Source organism: Mytilus edulis, chromosome 11 (assembly GCF_963676685.1).
Source record: "Mytilus edulis chromosome 11, xbMytEdul2.2, whole genome shotgun sequence".
Taxonomy (NCBI): domain Eukaryota; kingdom Metazoa; phylum Mollusca; class Bivalvia; order Mytilida; family Mytilidae; genus Mytilus; species Mytilus edulis.
In genome coordinates, this window is record NC_092354.1 from 58,116,602 (window position 1) to 58,130,614 (window position 14,013).

Below are 14,013 nucleotides of genomic sequence, written 5' to 3' on the forward strand. Positions count from 1 at the left end.
GTTTTTTACATGTTTTTACTACATGTATGACCTTATATATTTTTATTCATATACATGCATTTTATACGAGGAGGGTTGAGAACTCACAACATATATATCACACCACGCAGTTTTGTGCCTGTCCCAAGTCAGGAGCCTCTAGCCTTTCTTTTTTTTCTGTTTTTAATTTTAGTTAATCTATATATTTTTTGGAGTTTAGTGTTATGTCATTTTTTTGGCAGGAGCCAGCTGAAGCCCGCCTCCGGATATTGAATTTTCTCGCTGTGATAAAGACACGTCGGTGGCATTCGGCTAGCACTGTTTTCTGCTATTTGGTTTGGTTGTTGTCTCTTTGACACATTCCTCGTTTCCATTCTCAATTTTATTGACGATCTTTCACTAACTTACAGAAGAGATACAAAAACAAACTATCGTTAATAGTTTGTTACTAAAAACTGAACATTGAAGGAAAATATGTCATGTGAAATTTATAAAATAAATTAACGACAAACGGAAATCGTAAGGTTCAATTGCAAGATCTTCCTTCTTCCTGTTGATAACTACGATGAAATTCAATAATAAAAACAAGTTATATTGAGTATAGGACAGCTTAAAGATAAGAAGTCTCTTGGGGCGACAATAAAAACAAGTGTCAGAAAGAAGGTAAAGGTCATGTGCATGTTTTTCTTTGTTTGTTACGTAGCTGTCTATGTGAGATTTTGTGGTAATTGTGAATACAAATGTTCTTGAAATGAGAATTGAATTTCACAGTTCAAATTTGGAAAAAAACACGTGTCTCAAAATGTTCGCTTTGGAAAAAATTTATTCAATCGACTTGAATAACAAAATGTAGAAATTCGCCAAAAGAAATTATGTAAAAACTACACATTTTACTGTTAAATTCAACAAAACTGCCAAATTGAATGTACTTTTTCTTGTAAAAATGAGTTAACTTGAATATTTTTCTCTCTTTTTCCTAGCTATAAGACTTATACAAACTTTGTTATAAAACTGAGATCTTTTGTTCCATAGACAGATACTTTACCATTTTAATAACTCGCTGACATGTTTACCATAAGCTAATAGTTATTGTCTCCCGCTTGAAACAATTGCGACCGTATGTACAACAGGGTTTTTTTTAGATAAAAAAACGAATAATATAACTTACACAGTTTGTAGTTTTTCATGCTGTCACGTTAAATAATGTTAGAACTTACTACGGCGGCATTGTTCTGGAAAGCTCGATAGCATGCACGTGTAGGTCTTCTTTTTTTTTTTAATTTTAGTTCATTTATATGTTGGAGTTAAGTGTGACATCCATGTACACAATTTTATTTAGGGGCCAGCTGAGGATCACCTCCGGGTGCGGGATTTTCTCGCTGCGTTGACGACCTACATGAATTTGTTGCCTTCGGCTGTTGTCTGCTCTTTGGTCGGGTTGTTGTCTCTTTGACATAGCCCCCAATTCCATTCTCAATTTAAACCATTAATTTTTAACTTTGAGAACTTTTGTTCTGTTGATTGGTAGATATACGCGTAATCTCATTATAAAATTATATGAAAATGGCGACTCACTACCGATATTATCGTTTTGAATTGCGCAGTATCGTATTTCTGTGTGTTGTTTATAATTTTTATTACTACGTGGTAGTGCAGCGACCAATATAAGAGCGTAGGAGAGAGTAAAATTGTCCATATAGAGCTCGGCAGTTACTTTAAATGATAATAATACGAAACTGTATGGGATGATTTTCTTTTTTATTATTATTTGACACTGAACTGTTAGCAGCCACTACTTAATATATCATCATCTTTTTATATCTAATTAATTTCTTTTATAAATATTAGAGTTAGAGTTACAGAGGAAATCGACGAGAAGTTTAATTACAAGTGTTATCCCACCATATTGTCATTTACAAATATAATCAGGAAACTAGACACTCTGTTTTATTTTATACAAATTATATATGTCTTAATATGTTTAAGCATCTTGCTTAAGGAAGCTTTTTTTTGCAATCTCTTAATTAATGCATGATTTGTCAGTACACGAGTCTACTTAGGGCGAGACATAGTCTATGCTTTATCGTCTATTGTCGTACCTCTTTGATACTTTTTGAGAGTGTGTGTGTTGTTTAGTTTCTCTCCAGTTATCACCAGTAGTCATGCCAAGTGGTATAAATTTTAACATGAATTCGAAAAACACACAAAGAGGGCAATGTTTGTCATGGCTAAATGAAGATAATTTGTCATCAATTTTGCTAATGAAAACCGAAGGGTGAACGGGGAGTAGAAATATGGTCACTTTCGGTTTTTTGACCGATAGTAAAACATTTGCCAAAGCGTTCGGTCCGTTTTGCGTTGTTGGACGTATAGATTCGCAACCACGTCCAGTCAAAATAGCAATACCCCAAGTAGACATGCTATCACATTCTCTACACGTTATGAGCTCTTAATACAACTGTTTGAGGGTTCCGTAAGTGTCTTCTTGCAAGGCTTAATTGCTTCCAATGATAATTTGATATTCACGATCTTCATCCCGGGCGGTCCCTATTACAGGACATATATATTAAATGTATTGTTAATTTGTTCCCTTCCTGAACATGTATGAAATATTTGCTATAGAACGTTTAGCAATGATCAGTCATTTAAGCAATCGATGTTAAATATATATACTTTATATCCCTCATAGTTCAGTTTGTGATACATTTAATAATAGATGATGATAATTTCTTGTTTTCGTTTAGATCAATGCATCTATGATTTTATATAGATTATTCCACCACATCGAGTGTGCTGCGACATTTCGATTTGATTGTTTAAAGATGAAGCTCGTTTTCAAGTAAATATTTATCAGATTGTGTTGAGACAAATTTTGCTAAATATTTACCAATCATTTTCGGCATATAGTTTACTATAATTGGTGTTTGTCGTTTTTCTTTTAGCAACGTGTTGTATGTTTCACTGGACCTTTGGTTTTTGGTTGCTTCTTGGTGTTTATTTCTAGTTGTTTTCTTCTATAGTTACAAAATGTACATGTAATGTACGAACATGTTGTTTCAGACGCAACGGGTTATGTCATTATTGAGTGACATACTCTAGCTGATGTGTCGGATGGCACCCATGATTTATTTAATTTAATCGTGTATATCTATAACTGGGTTTTATAGTTATATTGTATGTTTTAATGTTACACCACTGATCTAGATTAGGAGGAGGGTTGTGATCCCGTTAACATGTTTAACCCCGCCACGTTCTGTATGTACATGTATGTGCCTGTCCTTAGTCAGGAGTCCCTACTTGAGCGTTTGTCTTATGTTGATGTGTTACATATAAATTTTTCGTTCATTTCAGAAAGACCGGGAAACTAGTGTCGTTGTCGGGACAGAATCTTGTTGATTGTTCATCTAACTATGGTAAGTATTATAAAACTGATGAGATGGTTTAGGATCCCAAAAAACAAACACATTGTCTTCAACAACGATAACATTATCAGAATGTAGAGTTAACTTTAAAAAAAAACTTAAGAAAGACAAAATTTGAAGCATTTGTCATTAAAAAAATATGTAACGAAAGGAACTATATATAATGAAACATTACACGGACAAAATTGTGACAGACTACAACCAACGGAAGTACAGGCTCCTAGATTAAGAAAAAAACGTAATTAATATGACATTTTTGAATATGTTTGTAATATTTTAGAAAATTAGTTTCTATTTGCTGTTTTAATAGATCGGTACGAGGCAACCCAAAAAGACATGAATTTTAAATCAAGACACTAAACACCGATAAAGGAGCATTCGCCGTTACTGACTGCTAGATTAGAGCTCAATCAGTCAACCAATCAATCAATTAGGAAAGTCGACACCACTGCTGGCGCTCGTGTTGAATGGAAGATGAATACAATATGATGTAGGGGTCATCTCCAAAAGTATAAAGACTATATCGAGTTGTATTACCTGCATGACCACTGAAATACTCAATTAATAGTACGCAAAACCTTTTTAAAGGCCAAACATTAATAACTAAATGTGAATTTTAAAATAAATTAAGTGTGATACTCGTATTGGGGGTAATTATAACGATACAGTCATGTAACTGTAATTATTTAATTTAAGAATGCAAAATATAATTAAACAGTTAGACAAATCTTTGCCTTTTGTGGGGAAAACGGGGGCCATGTTTTTATTTCAGTTTCAAATGATTACATGTATCAAATAAAAAAGTGATTCAATTGTCATACATGTAGTTATTCAGTTATGGATTATGTACCCTTCGGTTGATTCAATGCTAAACATAATGAAATTTTATAGAAAATCCACAGCCTTTTATATCACGCGCGTCTGGCGTATAAAATTATAATCCTGGTACTTTTGATAACTATTTATCCTTGTACTATCATATTTGGCAATGGGATGATTGATAGATATAGGATTATTGCATGCAGTGCTAGCATTTATTTCCCTAAAAAAAGTTTGTTAATGTAGTTATAGGTTAAAACAAATAAAAATATGGACCAAGTCAAGTACACCTTTTAGGGTGCACTCGACTTAAGTGACTCACCACGAGGTATTTTAGAATTTACAGGTTGGTTAGAACTTTTTGTAAAAAAAAAACCACTAGCACATAATAGAAAAGCAAGTGAGTAATTTTGTTTCAAATTTTATAACAAAAATCACTGTATAAAAGGCTGTGGATTTTCTATCAAAATCTTGGTTTATTTGCCACAAAGTACTATTTTTATTTTAAATGCAATAAAACGGTAAATTATAATGCTTTCCATCAAGTTTCACCTTAGTATATGTACAAAATGGCCTGTCTCTATTATTCATTATATCTGTAGTTTTGGTACAATTGATTTTTTAAAAATTCGTACAAAAATGGCTACAAAAGGGGTCATATACCTTAAGGATTACCAATCCGAGACCACAGATTAGCAGTTTATGAACACAGATTATCAATCCGAGGTCACCGGTTAATAATCCGATAATCACGGGTCGTTTTTATTTTGTGTTCCTTTGTGGCTTTCGTAGTTATACGACTACACCCATTTGCCATGTGTTTACAAAACGTTAAACTAAGATAAATTATTTACATGATTAATATCAATTGATCTAAAAATGTATCTATTACTTTCAACCTTTACTGGTTCTTAAAATAAATAATTTTATTTTGATCTTCTCCTGTGTACTATAATTGTTTAAGATTTTTATCAGATGTATCAAACATGCCTTTCCATACAGTCAGGTAACAAAAATATTTATGTTTGTACTTTTTGAGGTGTTCTCCACATCATATTGTATTCATCTTCCATTCAACACGAGCTAGCAGTAGTGTCGACTTTCCTAACACGTCTATTAATTATATAACATTTTCCATAAAATTCATGATAATGCATTTTCTAACTGTAGTTAACAAGAGTGTGACGGCGGGTATGTGTCTAAAGCATATCAGTACATTAAAGACAATGGAGGGATAGATACTGAATCGTCTTATCCTTATGAAGCTACGGTTAGTTGAGTAGGACACATTTAACAAACTATTTATTTTCAGAATACCCTAGGTTGTTCACAGAGGATAAATCGTATATATATTTTCAGCTATTGCCTGGTGTCTTGTTTTTTTTTTATTCCCGATTGATGGGTATTATGTTTTCTGGTCTGTGCGTCCATTCACGTGTTCGGATGGGACACCCGTGTACTATGGACACATTCATCATGTTCTTCTTTTTATGTTCAGTTGAGGAGAATTAAACAATAAAATCTTGATAACTTCTGGTGGTTGTTTTTTTCCAATTCTTTATTTATTTGTTATTGATTTTGGGCGATGGTCAGCCCTATTCTACAGGATACTATAACATTCCGCAATAAAACATTGTGTTATGTTAGTTTAATCAATTAGTGTTAAAATTGTAGGATGATATTTGTAGATTTTGGAGCAACAGTCAAAGGATTTACCAACATTGAATCTGGAGATGAGAAGGCACTTCAGTCTACAGTAGCTACTGTTGGACCAATAGCTGTCGGAGTACATGTATACCGGCCTTTTCAATTCTACAGATCAGGTATGATGACTACGTATGTTTTGTATTGTTACACATATGAATTAATATACAACTCATCCTTATAATTCTTTAGCCGCCGGGGATGTTTTTTTTTCCTTCAAGGTTACCGTAGTTTTTGGGACGCCGTATCTTTGTAATATAAGGCAGGCATTACCTGTAAATGGGGACGAAGTCTGTATGAATTATTTTTTTGTAACTAAAATATTTGTTTAAAAAAAGAAACGGAAATACTGTAACGTTTCCGAATTTGGTTCTGGTGTTACGGATTTTAGTTGTGACTTTATTTAAGTTATGACGTCATATGCAATGTAAACAAAGAAACGCTATCATTAGGTAACGTTTTTTTTTTAAATTGAAATTGATATTGAGTTCCTTCCTATTTTATACTAGACTGATTAATATATGTTTTACTCAAAGTTTCATACAAACGAGACCGGAAAAAGAAAGTACATTGAGATGTCTGCGCAGATGCGGGAATTCAAAACATGACATAAAAAAAATTCAACGATTTTGAGTTCATTAGTACAATGAAAATTTCGGGAAAATTTTCCCGATTTTAAAAAAAAAAATTTTATTGAATTTTCTACTGTTATTTGGGACTTCGTCCCCATATAAACTGTTTTATACGGTAAAATTATAAGTTGTCTACGGATACGAACGTACATAATGTATGTATTTTTCGGTCTAAATCTGGCGATTTTTTTTAAATTCGACCACAAAGTGTAACGTGAACGCAACATTTTGTTTAATTTTGTTTTACTTTTTCAAGGTCAGTTATCCCATACATAACTGAGTGCAAATGATCGAAATAAAAAGATAAAACCATTTGTTGATTAAAAATTTAATACAGACATCATGGCTAATCTACAGAATTCTATATTTCGAATGGAACAACCTTGAAACTTAGGGAAACGCGCGCAAAGTTCCACTGTGTAATGAGTAGCAACGGCCGAGTACACTGATTAGAAACTTGTAACGACGTGCGTTAACCAATCAACATCTTAGAAGTATAATTAGCCTGGAGTAATAATTCGTATAACCCAAATAAAATAGTATATGAAGCAGTGCTTTTCTTGACAAAATTTTATCAACAAAACTTTAATCGAAAAATGTGTAAGTTACGGATATACTACGCTGCAATCACACGTAATTCGAATTCAAATCGCATCAAATAATTCGTATTATTGAAACGCTCAATTGTATATTTCCAAAATGATTAACATAAAACTTTATCAATGTAGGTAATTTTTTTTAAATGATTATTCAATAATGTATTATATATATTTGTTTTTATTTCAGGGAATTTTTATCGTCATATGAAAACTTAATTTGTGACTCAAAGTATTATATGAAATGTTCGTTTATCAATTATTACACCTATCTTGTTTCTTAAGATTATTTATACTTTCAGGTATATTTGACGATCCAACTTGTAGCTCTGTGACTTACAACCATGATGTTTTAGTTGTTGGATATGGGACGGAGAATGGTCAGGATTACTGGTTAGTGAAAAACAGGTTAATATTGTTATAATGTACTCTACATGATTTTTATCTGGTCTTTTTATGTAGGTATTGTTAAGTGATACATTTCCTCTCTAGTTAGTAAACTAGTAGTCCCCTCATTAAGGGATAAACAAAATACGGAAATGTCGTATGATGATAAATATCATATGAGACATATGAAATACATTAATTAATGTAATAAACTATAAATTATGAAACATTATTGTCATATTATCATAGGATATACTAGCATAATACTCGCGCTAGCACGGTTTTACAGATTATTCTGTTTCATTGGGAAACATTAAAACAGGAATGCGGTATAATCAGCACATACAAGATGCATATACAATGTATACTCACGGAGCATGTTATTCTAGATATAATTCATCTTGCATGTCTTGTTATGAAAATATTTCTAATTTATATTTAGCACAGAATTAATATTATGCTTTTAACCCTGGTGTTTTTTGAAGCACGCTATCTATAATTAATACACACACTAACTGTCCTTTTATCCTTTTTCTTACAGTTGGAGTGCGTTCTGGGGAATGGGTGGATACATCAAAATGTCAAGGAATAAAAACAACCAATGTGCAATAACCACCGATGCGCTATATCCTCTTGTCTGAATTGATTTTACGTTTTAATTGTTTACCTTCAATTATTTTTTTTTATTTCTGTATTGAAATACAGGACCTTGACATATATAAACTAGCAATAATTGGATAATACAGTGAAACCTGGTTAAACCAAACCCTACATAAAACGAAAACCTGAATAAAATAAAAATGTTCGTAAGAACCGTCATATCAAATTGTATGCGTTGTGATAAAGCCATAAAATCTTAAGTCCCGAAGAGATTTGGCTTAAACAGGTTTCACTGTAATAATTGTAATCTAATGTAGAATTGTCACGATATTTACAGTCCCATACATAATAAATGTAACTTTGTATGTGTATACAAAATCAGACAAAACTGGCTTTATACCACAGTTATTCTATACTTCATTCACAGATATATAAACATCTCAATTGATTTGTATTTAAATGTCATGCTATACGCGTCGTTTTCAAATGTAGCTACTAAAACAAATTTATTTATTTGAATACCAATTTCAAGAAATCGTAACAAATTTATGATAAATAAAGGAACTGTATTTTAATTTCAACTTACACCTGAACAGATAACGCAATAGAAAAAATTCTATAAATTGATATGAATCTACACATCGTTTTTATCTTATTACATCATATTATATTTCGAAAATAATGATTTCGTTAAAACATGTTTATTTGTATGTACTCAGTTTGAATGCCATCACTGTTGTCATTCACAGAGTACATGAAACTAAAAAGTTATCAAAAATTTCACAAGTACATTTACCGCTATATCAATGCACTACATTATTATATTTTATTTACATTTTAAAAGAATTAAGAATTAAAAGTAATTTTAAAATTGTTGGAAAAATGCAATTTTAAGTAATGATTGAATGAATAATACTGATATGTGTTATGGAATTTATTACATTCAAGCTTCCATTCCTTTTAATGAAATTTTGTTTTATATTTTCCTTTTTTTCTTTAATGGATGTTAATATGAACACTTCAACCAACAATATTATCAAAAATGTCATTCCCTTTTAGGGAGTTCGCTTCTCAGTTTAAGAAAAAATAACTTTTCAAAACACTAGTTTAATTGATAGGGGATTAATAAAGAGCAAACAAAATATAGAGGTCAATGTGCTTGTTTTCGAGATATTAGCCATTGACATTTTGGCGGGAAAATATTATCTCTTAACCATTGTTAACTTTTGACAAGTTAAAGTTCTCAAAAATTGTTTAAAAAAATATAAGACTTTTACAGATGGCTTATTATTATACATGTAAAAGATTTATAAAAAGAAAAATAGGGGTCAATGGGCCAATTTTTTTTAAGGCATTCAAATGGATTCAACCAGAGGATTCCAAAAATCTGACAAAAATCCAAAAACATGACAAGCGAACTTCCTTAAATATTGACACGAACTGGAAAGTAATTCAATCAGAAAAGAAGATCATAAGTTTCGCTCAAATCCATCCAACAGTAACGTGTTATAAAAAATAGTATATCTTTATATAACCTTCATTTATTTTGCCCGTGGATTTAAAAATAAATTGTTAACCCATTTATTTAGATACTTATAAACAACTTATAGATTATTACATGGCATTTTCCATATTGACCCTGGTATCAGCCCTATACTCACATATCAAGCCAGATGGCTTTATACCGAAGGCTTGATATAGGTTGTGGACTGATATCACGGCCAAAATGGACAATGACATGTAAAAATCTATTTATCACATACTTTCATGATGGAGTAAAAAGACAGAAAATATCAAATTATGTTTAATATTTTCAACACAAAATCCAAAAAAACGTTTAAAAAAAAGCATCACAGTAAATTAACGACATTTGTATCACAGTGAGTTAACAAAATTCGTTTCACAATAGTATACCGCTGTTCAATAGTCATAAATCGATTACGGAAAACAAATACTGGTCACAATCGAAAACAGAGGATAATCATCAATTATGAGAGGAAATCACAGAACTGCATCACAAACAAACGCCAAAATATATAGAAAAGGACAATTCGATAACAGCATTCAAGTTCTTGGTTTCTTTTGTGACTCATTGCGTGCGCTGCATTTGTAGAAACAATCGTTTGGTTTTCTTATGTAACTATATTGTATTTTTTGGTATTATTGTGCGATGTTTTCGTTTTAACCTTGATGATATGTCTACTTGTAACCTAGTTGTAGACCTAAATTTATCATATATTTACCCTACCTTTAAATTATATAAATAAATTGTTTATTGTTGTAATTGAACGCTATCAACATTTTTATTTTCCACATTTTTGAATATTTAACATAGTTTGGTTTAATATGACCTCGATCTGAAACAAATTGAAGCGTTGCGAGGATTGTGATATATGATTTATTTAATACACTGAGCATTGTTTAACATATAAACAAGGTGTGTTTACTTGGAATTTTATGTTTTATGTGAAAAAAAAACTGACGATGTAAATAGAGCGATATTTTAATCAAGTAATTCTACTGCAAGTAATAATACAATAAATATAAAAAAACAGGTAATTAACACCCATTCTCTGTAACCGTCAACCAAAGTTGGGCACGGGTGGTCACCGATTTTGTTGAAACTTTCTGACAACAAATATTGATATAAAATATGAAAAAAGTTTGTACATGTCACCCTGAATTATGTATGGTTACCATGGCAACAGGCTTTAAAATATTGAAAATAGCTGATTTTTGCTATTCTCGGCTTAGAGAGACTTATATACAGCATAATATGTTTGGTGCAGTTTATATCATATCAATTTCTTTTAAATACTTGTTCAGTGACATTTTTTCACTTTTTCTGATATTAAACTCAAATTGACATTTTTAATCTAGGTTAGTAGTATGAATTTAAGCATATTTTAATGCCATTATGAACCAACTTTTTCCCTAATTTATGAAAAAACGCATCCATTCCTGAATAAACTAAAAAATAGCTTTTATTCCAAAAGATTGATATTTCTCATTTCTGCAAAAACATTTTTGGGGCTCATTAGATTTTTTTTATAAAAATTGGATAAAAATGCCAAAAATTGCCTGAAATCTACAAAAGTTATTTCCCTTTTTAGAACTCACCATAGTTTAAAAATAGAAAAAAGTCATTTGTTTATCTACACAAAAAATGGAGATAGACGTTTGCAACATGTTTTGCTTCTTTAAATCAACATATTTTACACTTTACATTTAATTCTAAAATATATCTGTATACATGCTTCGTAATGGCTGGTCAGTTTTAAAACAATGATGAGCCTTTGCTATGTCAATGTATGTTCAGAGGACATGAAAGTCATAACAAACTTGAGAGAACATGTGAAAATTGTGATGATGACCATGATAAACAAGATGCTGTTTGTACAGAATTTGATTTGCTCCTGTCACTTCATGAAATTTACAAATATGTTCAACCCATTGTTCAATGTACTTGGAAACAATGAAAAAAGAAAGTTCCGTTTTGATCAACTCCTGTGACATGAACCGTCTGATGCTAAAAAATGAGAGAACTGTCACTGTCTAATGTTGAAACTATAAATATACTTCATGGACTATTGCTTCAACTTGAAACAGACATGTTAGACCTTATTGCAGATCTCCAGATATAATCCATATGTTTCCATGGAAACCATTTTCATTGCCAGATTTAAGTTGAACTAAAACTTTAGTCTGTATAATGCCATTATAATTCTCAAATTGTTTTAATTTTGTTTTTATCTAAATTCATGAAATTTGCAGATTTTACAACTTTTTACAATTTTTCGCTAAAAATTGCAATTTTGAAAGTCCCGTTTCCATAGCAACAGACCTATTATTTGTCATTAAGTTGAATTTCTCCTTTAAATAATAAATAAACGGTTATGTAAGATTAAATAAGTTATTAGTTAACTTTTTAATTGCATTTTTTAATGAAAAAACTGATAAAAATTTGAAAATTTAACTTTTTTGTTTCCATGGTTACCGCTCTTGGAAACAAGATCCCCAAGAATTTTATTCCATATATCGAAACTATAATATGTTGCCTCAAAGGAAAGTATAATGCCATATTCCAACATGGATGAGTTAGTTTGCTACACATCCTCAAAAACTGTCTAAATTGGGTATTTTATATACCTGTTGAAGTCTTCCATGTATCCAAGGATCAAATCAGGGTAACACAAAATATTTTTAGTTTTAAGTTCAATCATTATATCAATTTGTAATGATATTCATATAAATTATAGGTATTTTTACCAATATATTGCTATTTAAGTGGATATTAATGCCCAAAGTAGACCTATTTCATAGTTGAAAAAGAGGAATTTTGAAGGTAAAATTAGAATATCCTGTTACCATGGCAACCATGGTCCATAGCAACAATATCAATATTTTTTTTCCATTTATACATAAAATTGTATTAACTGACAAAGTTTGAAGCTTTTCTGAGACTATGCGTGCCACGACCTATATGTTGCATGGTTGATATTTACAGAGAATCCATGTTAAGTATCATTTTATTGAAGTTTCATTTTCGAAATTCTTTCCATTGTTTCATTATAATCTATATTGTTGTAGACGACATCATAGATATGCATGAGTCACTTAAGAAAGCATATGTATGTATTGACATTGATGATGCATGCAATTGAATATTTAACATAATTTGGTTTAATATGACCTCGATCTAAAACAAATTGAATCGTTGTGAGGATTGCGATATACGATTTATTTAATACACTGAGCATTGTTTAACATATACACAATGTGTGCTTAATTGGAATTTTATGTTTTCTTATGTAACTATATTGTATTTTTTGGTGGTATCGTGCGATGTTTTCGTTTTAACCTCGATGTTATGTCTACTTGTAACCTAGTTGTAGACCTAGATTTATCATATATTTACCCTACCTTTAAATTATATATATATAAATTGTTTATTGTTGTAATAGAACGCTATCAACATTTTTATTTTCCACATTTTTGAATATTTAACATAGTTTGGTTTAATATGATCTCGATCTGAAACAAATTGAAGCGTTGCGAGGATTGCGATATATGATTTATTTAATACACTGAGCATTTTTTAACATATAAACAAGGTCTGCTTACTTGGAATTTTATGTTTTTTTTGAAAAAAAAACTGACGATGTAAATAGAGCGATATTTTAATTAAGTAATTCTACTGCAAGTAATAATACAATAAATATTAAAAACAGGTAGTTAACTATAACTTTATTGAAGTTTCATTTTCGAAATTTCTGCCATTGTTTCATTGTAATCTATATTGTTGTAGACGACACCATAGGTATACATGAGTCACTTTAGAAAGCATATGTATGAATTGACATTGATGATACAAATACGGCTGTTATCAGATTAGTCCCGATGGTGCTAGCGCTTTAAATTCATTTACTTGTTAGTATCTTATATTCTCCAGTATTAGAACTACATGCACTGAAATATTGCGTTTCCAAAACTTAAACAAGAATGAAAAAGAATGGAATAGCACAACAAATTATACAACAAAAAATATATGACTTTTTTGAAGAAAAAAAACACACCAAAAGAATAAAACCCTCGACCAATACAGTATCTTCAAAACCAGATTAATTTAGAACAGGGACTCTCCCCTCCAGCTTTCCAAACCCCGTTTTTTCTTGTCCTGAACATATCTTTTGCGACAAAAGAACAGTTGTAATTATACAGGTGTTTATTGGATACATCATCTCTATTGTTTTCTCTTTATATCGTATTTCTCTGGATATAATAACAACTGTAACATTAGTTATACCGTAACAGCTTTTTGAATCAACAGACCGCATTGTTATACCAACACTTTATAATCCTTAAGCAATGAGT

General features: G+C 30.9%; 1 protein-coding gene and 1 long non-coding RNA gene across 3 annotated transcripts; both read left to right on the forward strand.

Moving 5' to 3' along the window:
- Nucleotides 1–397: 397 nt before the first annotated feature.
- LOC139495900 (uncharacterized) lies at nucleotides 398–5,452 on the forward strand. Of its 2 annotated transcripts, none has more exons than XR_011657496.1 (3): nucleotides 398–642; nucleotides 3,331–3,392; nucleotides 5,391–5,452. It is a non-coding gene; the product is annotated as an uncharacterized lncRNA (long non-coding RNA). The 2 variants fall into 2 exon arrangements; XR_011657495.1 differs by lacking the exon at nucleotides 5,391–5,452 and adding an exon at nucleotides 3,712–4,078.
- A 443-nt stretch (nucleotides 5,453–5,895) lies between these two features.
- On the forward strand, nucleotides 5,896–11,323 carry LOC139494419 (digestive cysteine proteinase 2-like). The gene is made up of 3 exons (XM_071282581.1): nucleotides 5,896–6,043; nucleotides 7,455–7,560; nucleotides 8,081–11,323. The coding sequence occupies exons 1-3, from the start codon at nucleotides 5,896–5,898 to the stop codon at nucleotides 8,178–8,180; spliced, it is 354 nt and encodes a 117-aa protein (XP_071138682.1). The 3' UTR covers nucleotides 8,181–11,323.
- Nucleotides 11,324–14,013: the final 2,690 nt, after the last annotated feature.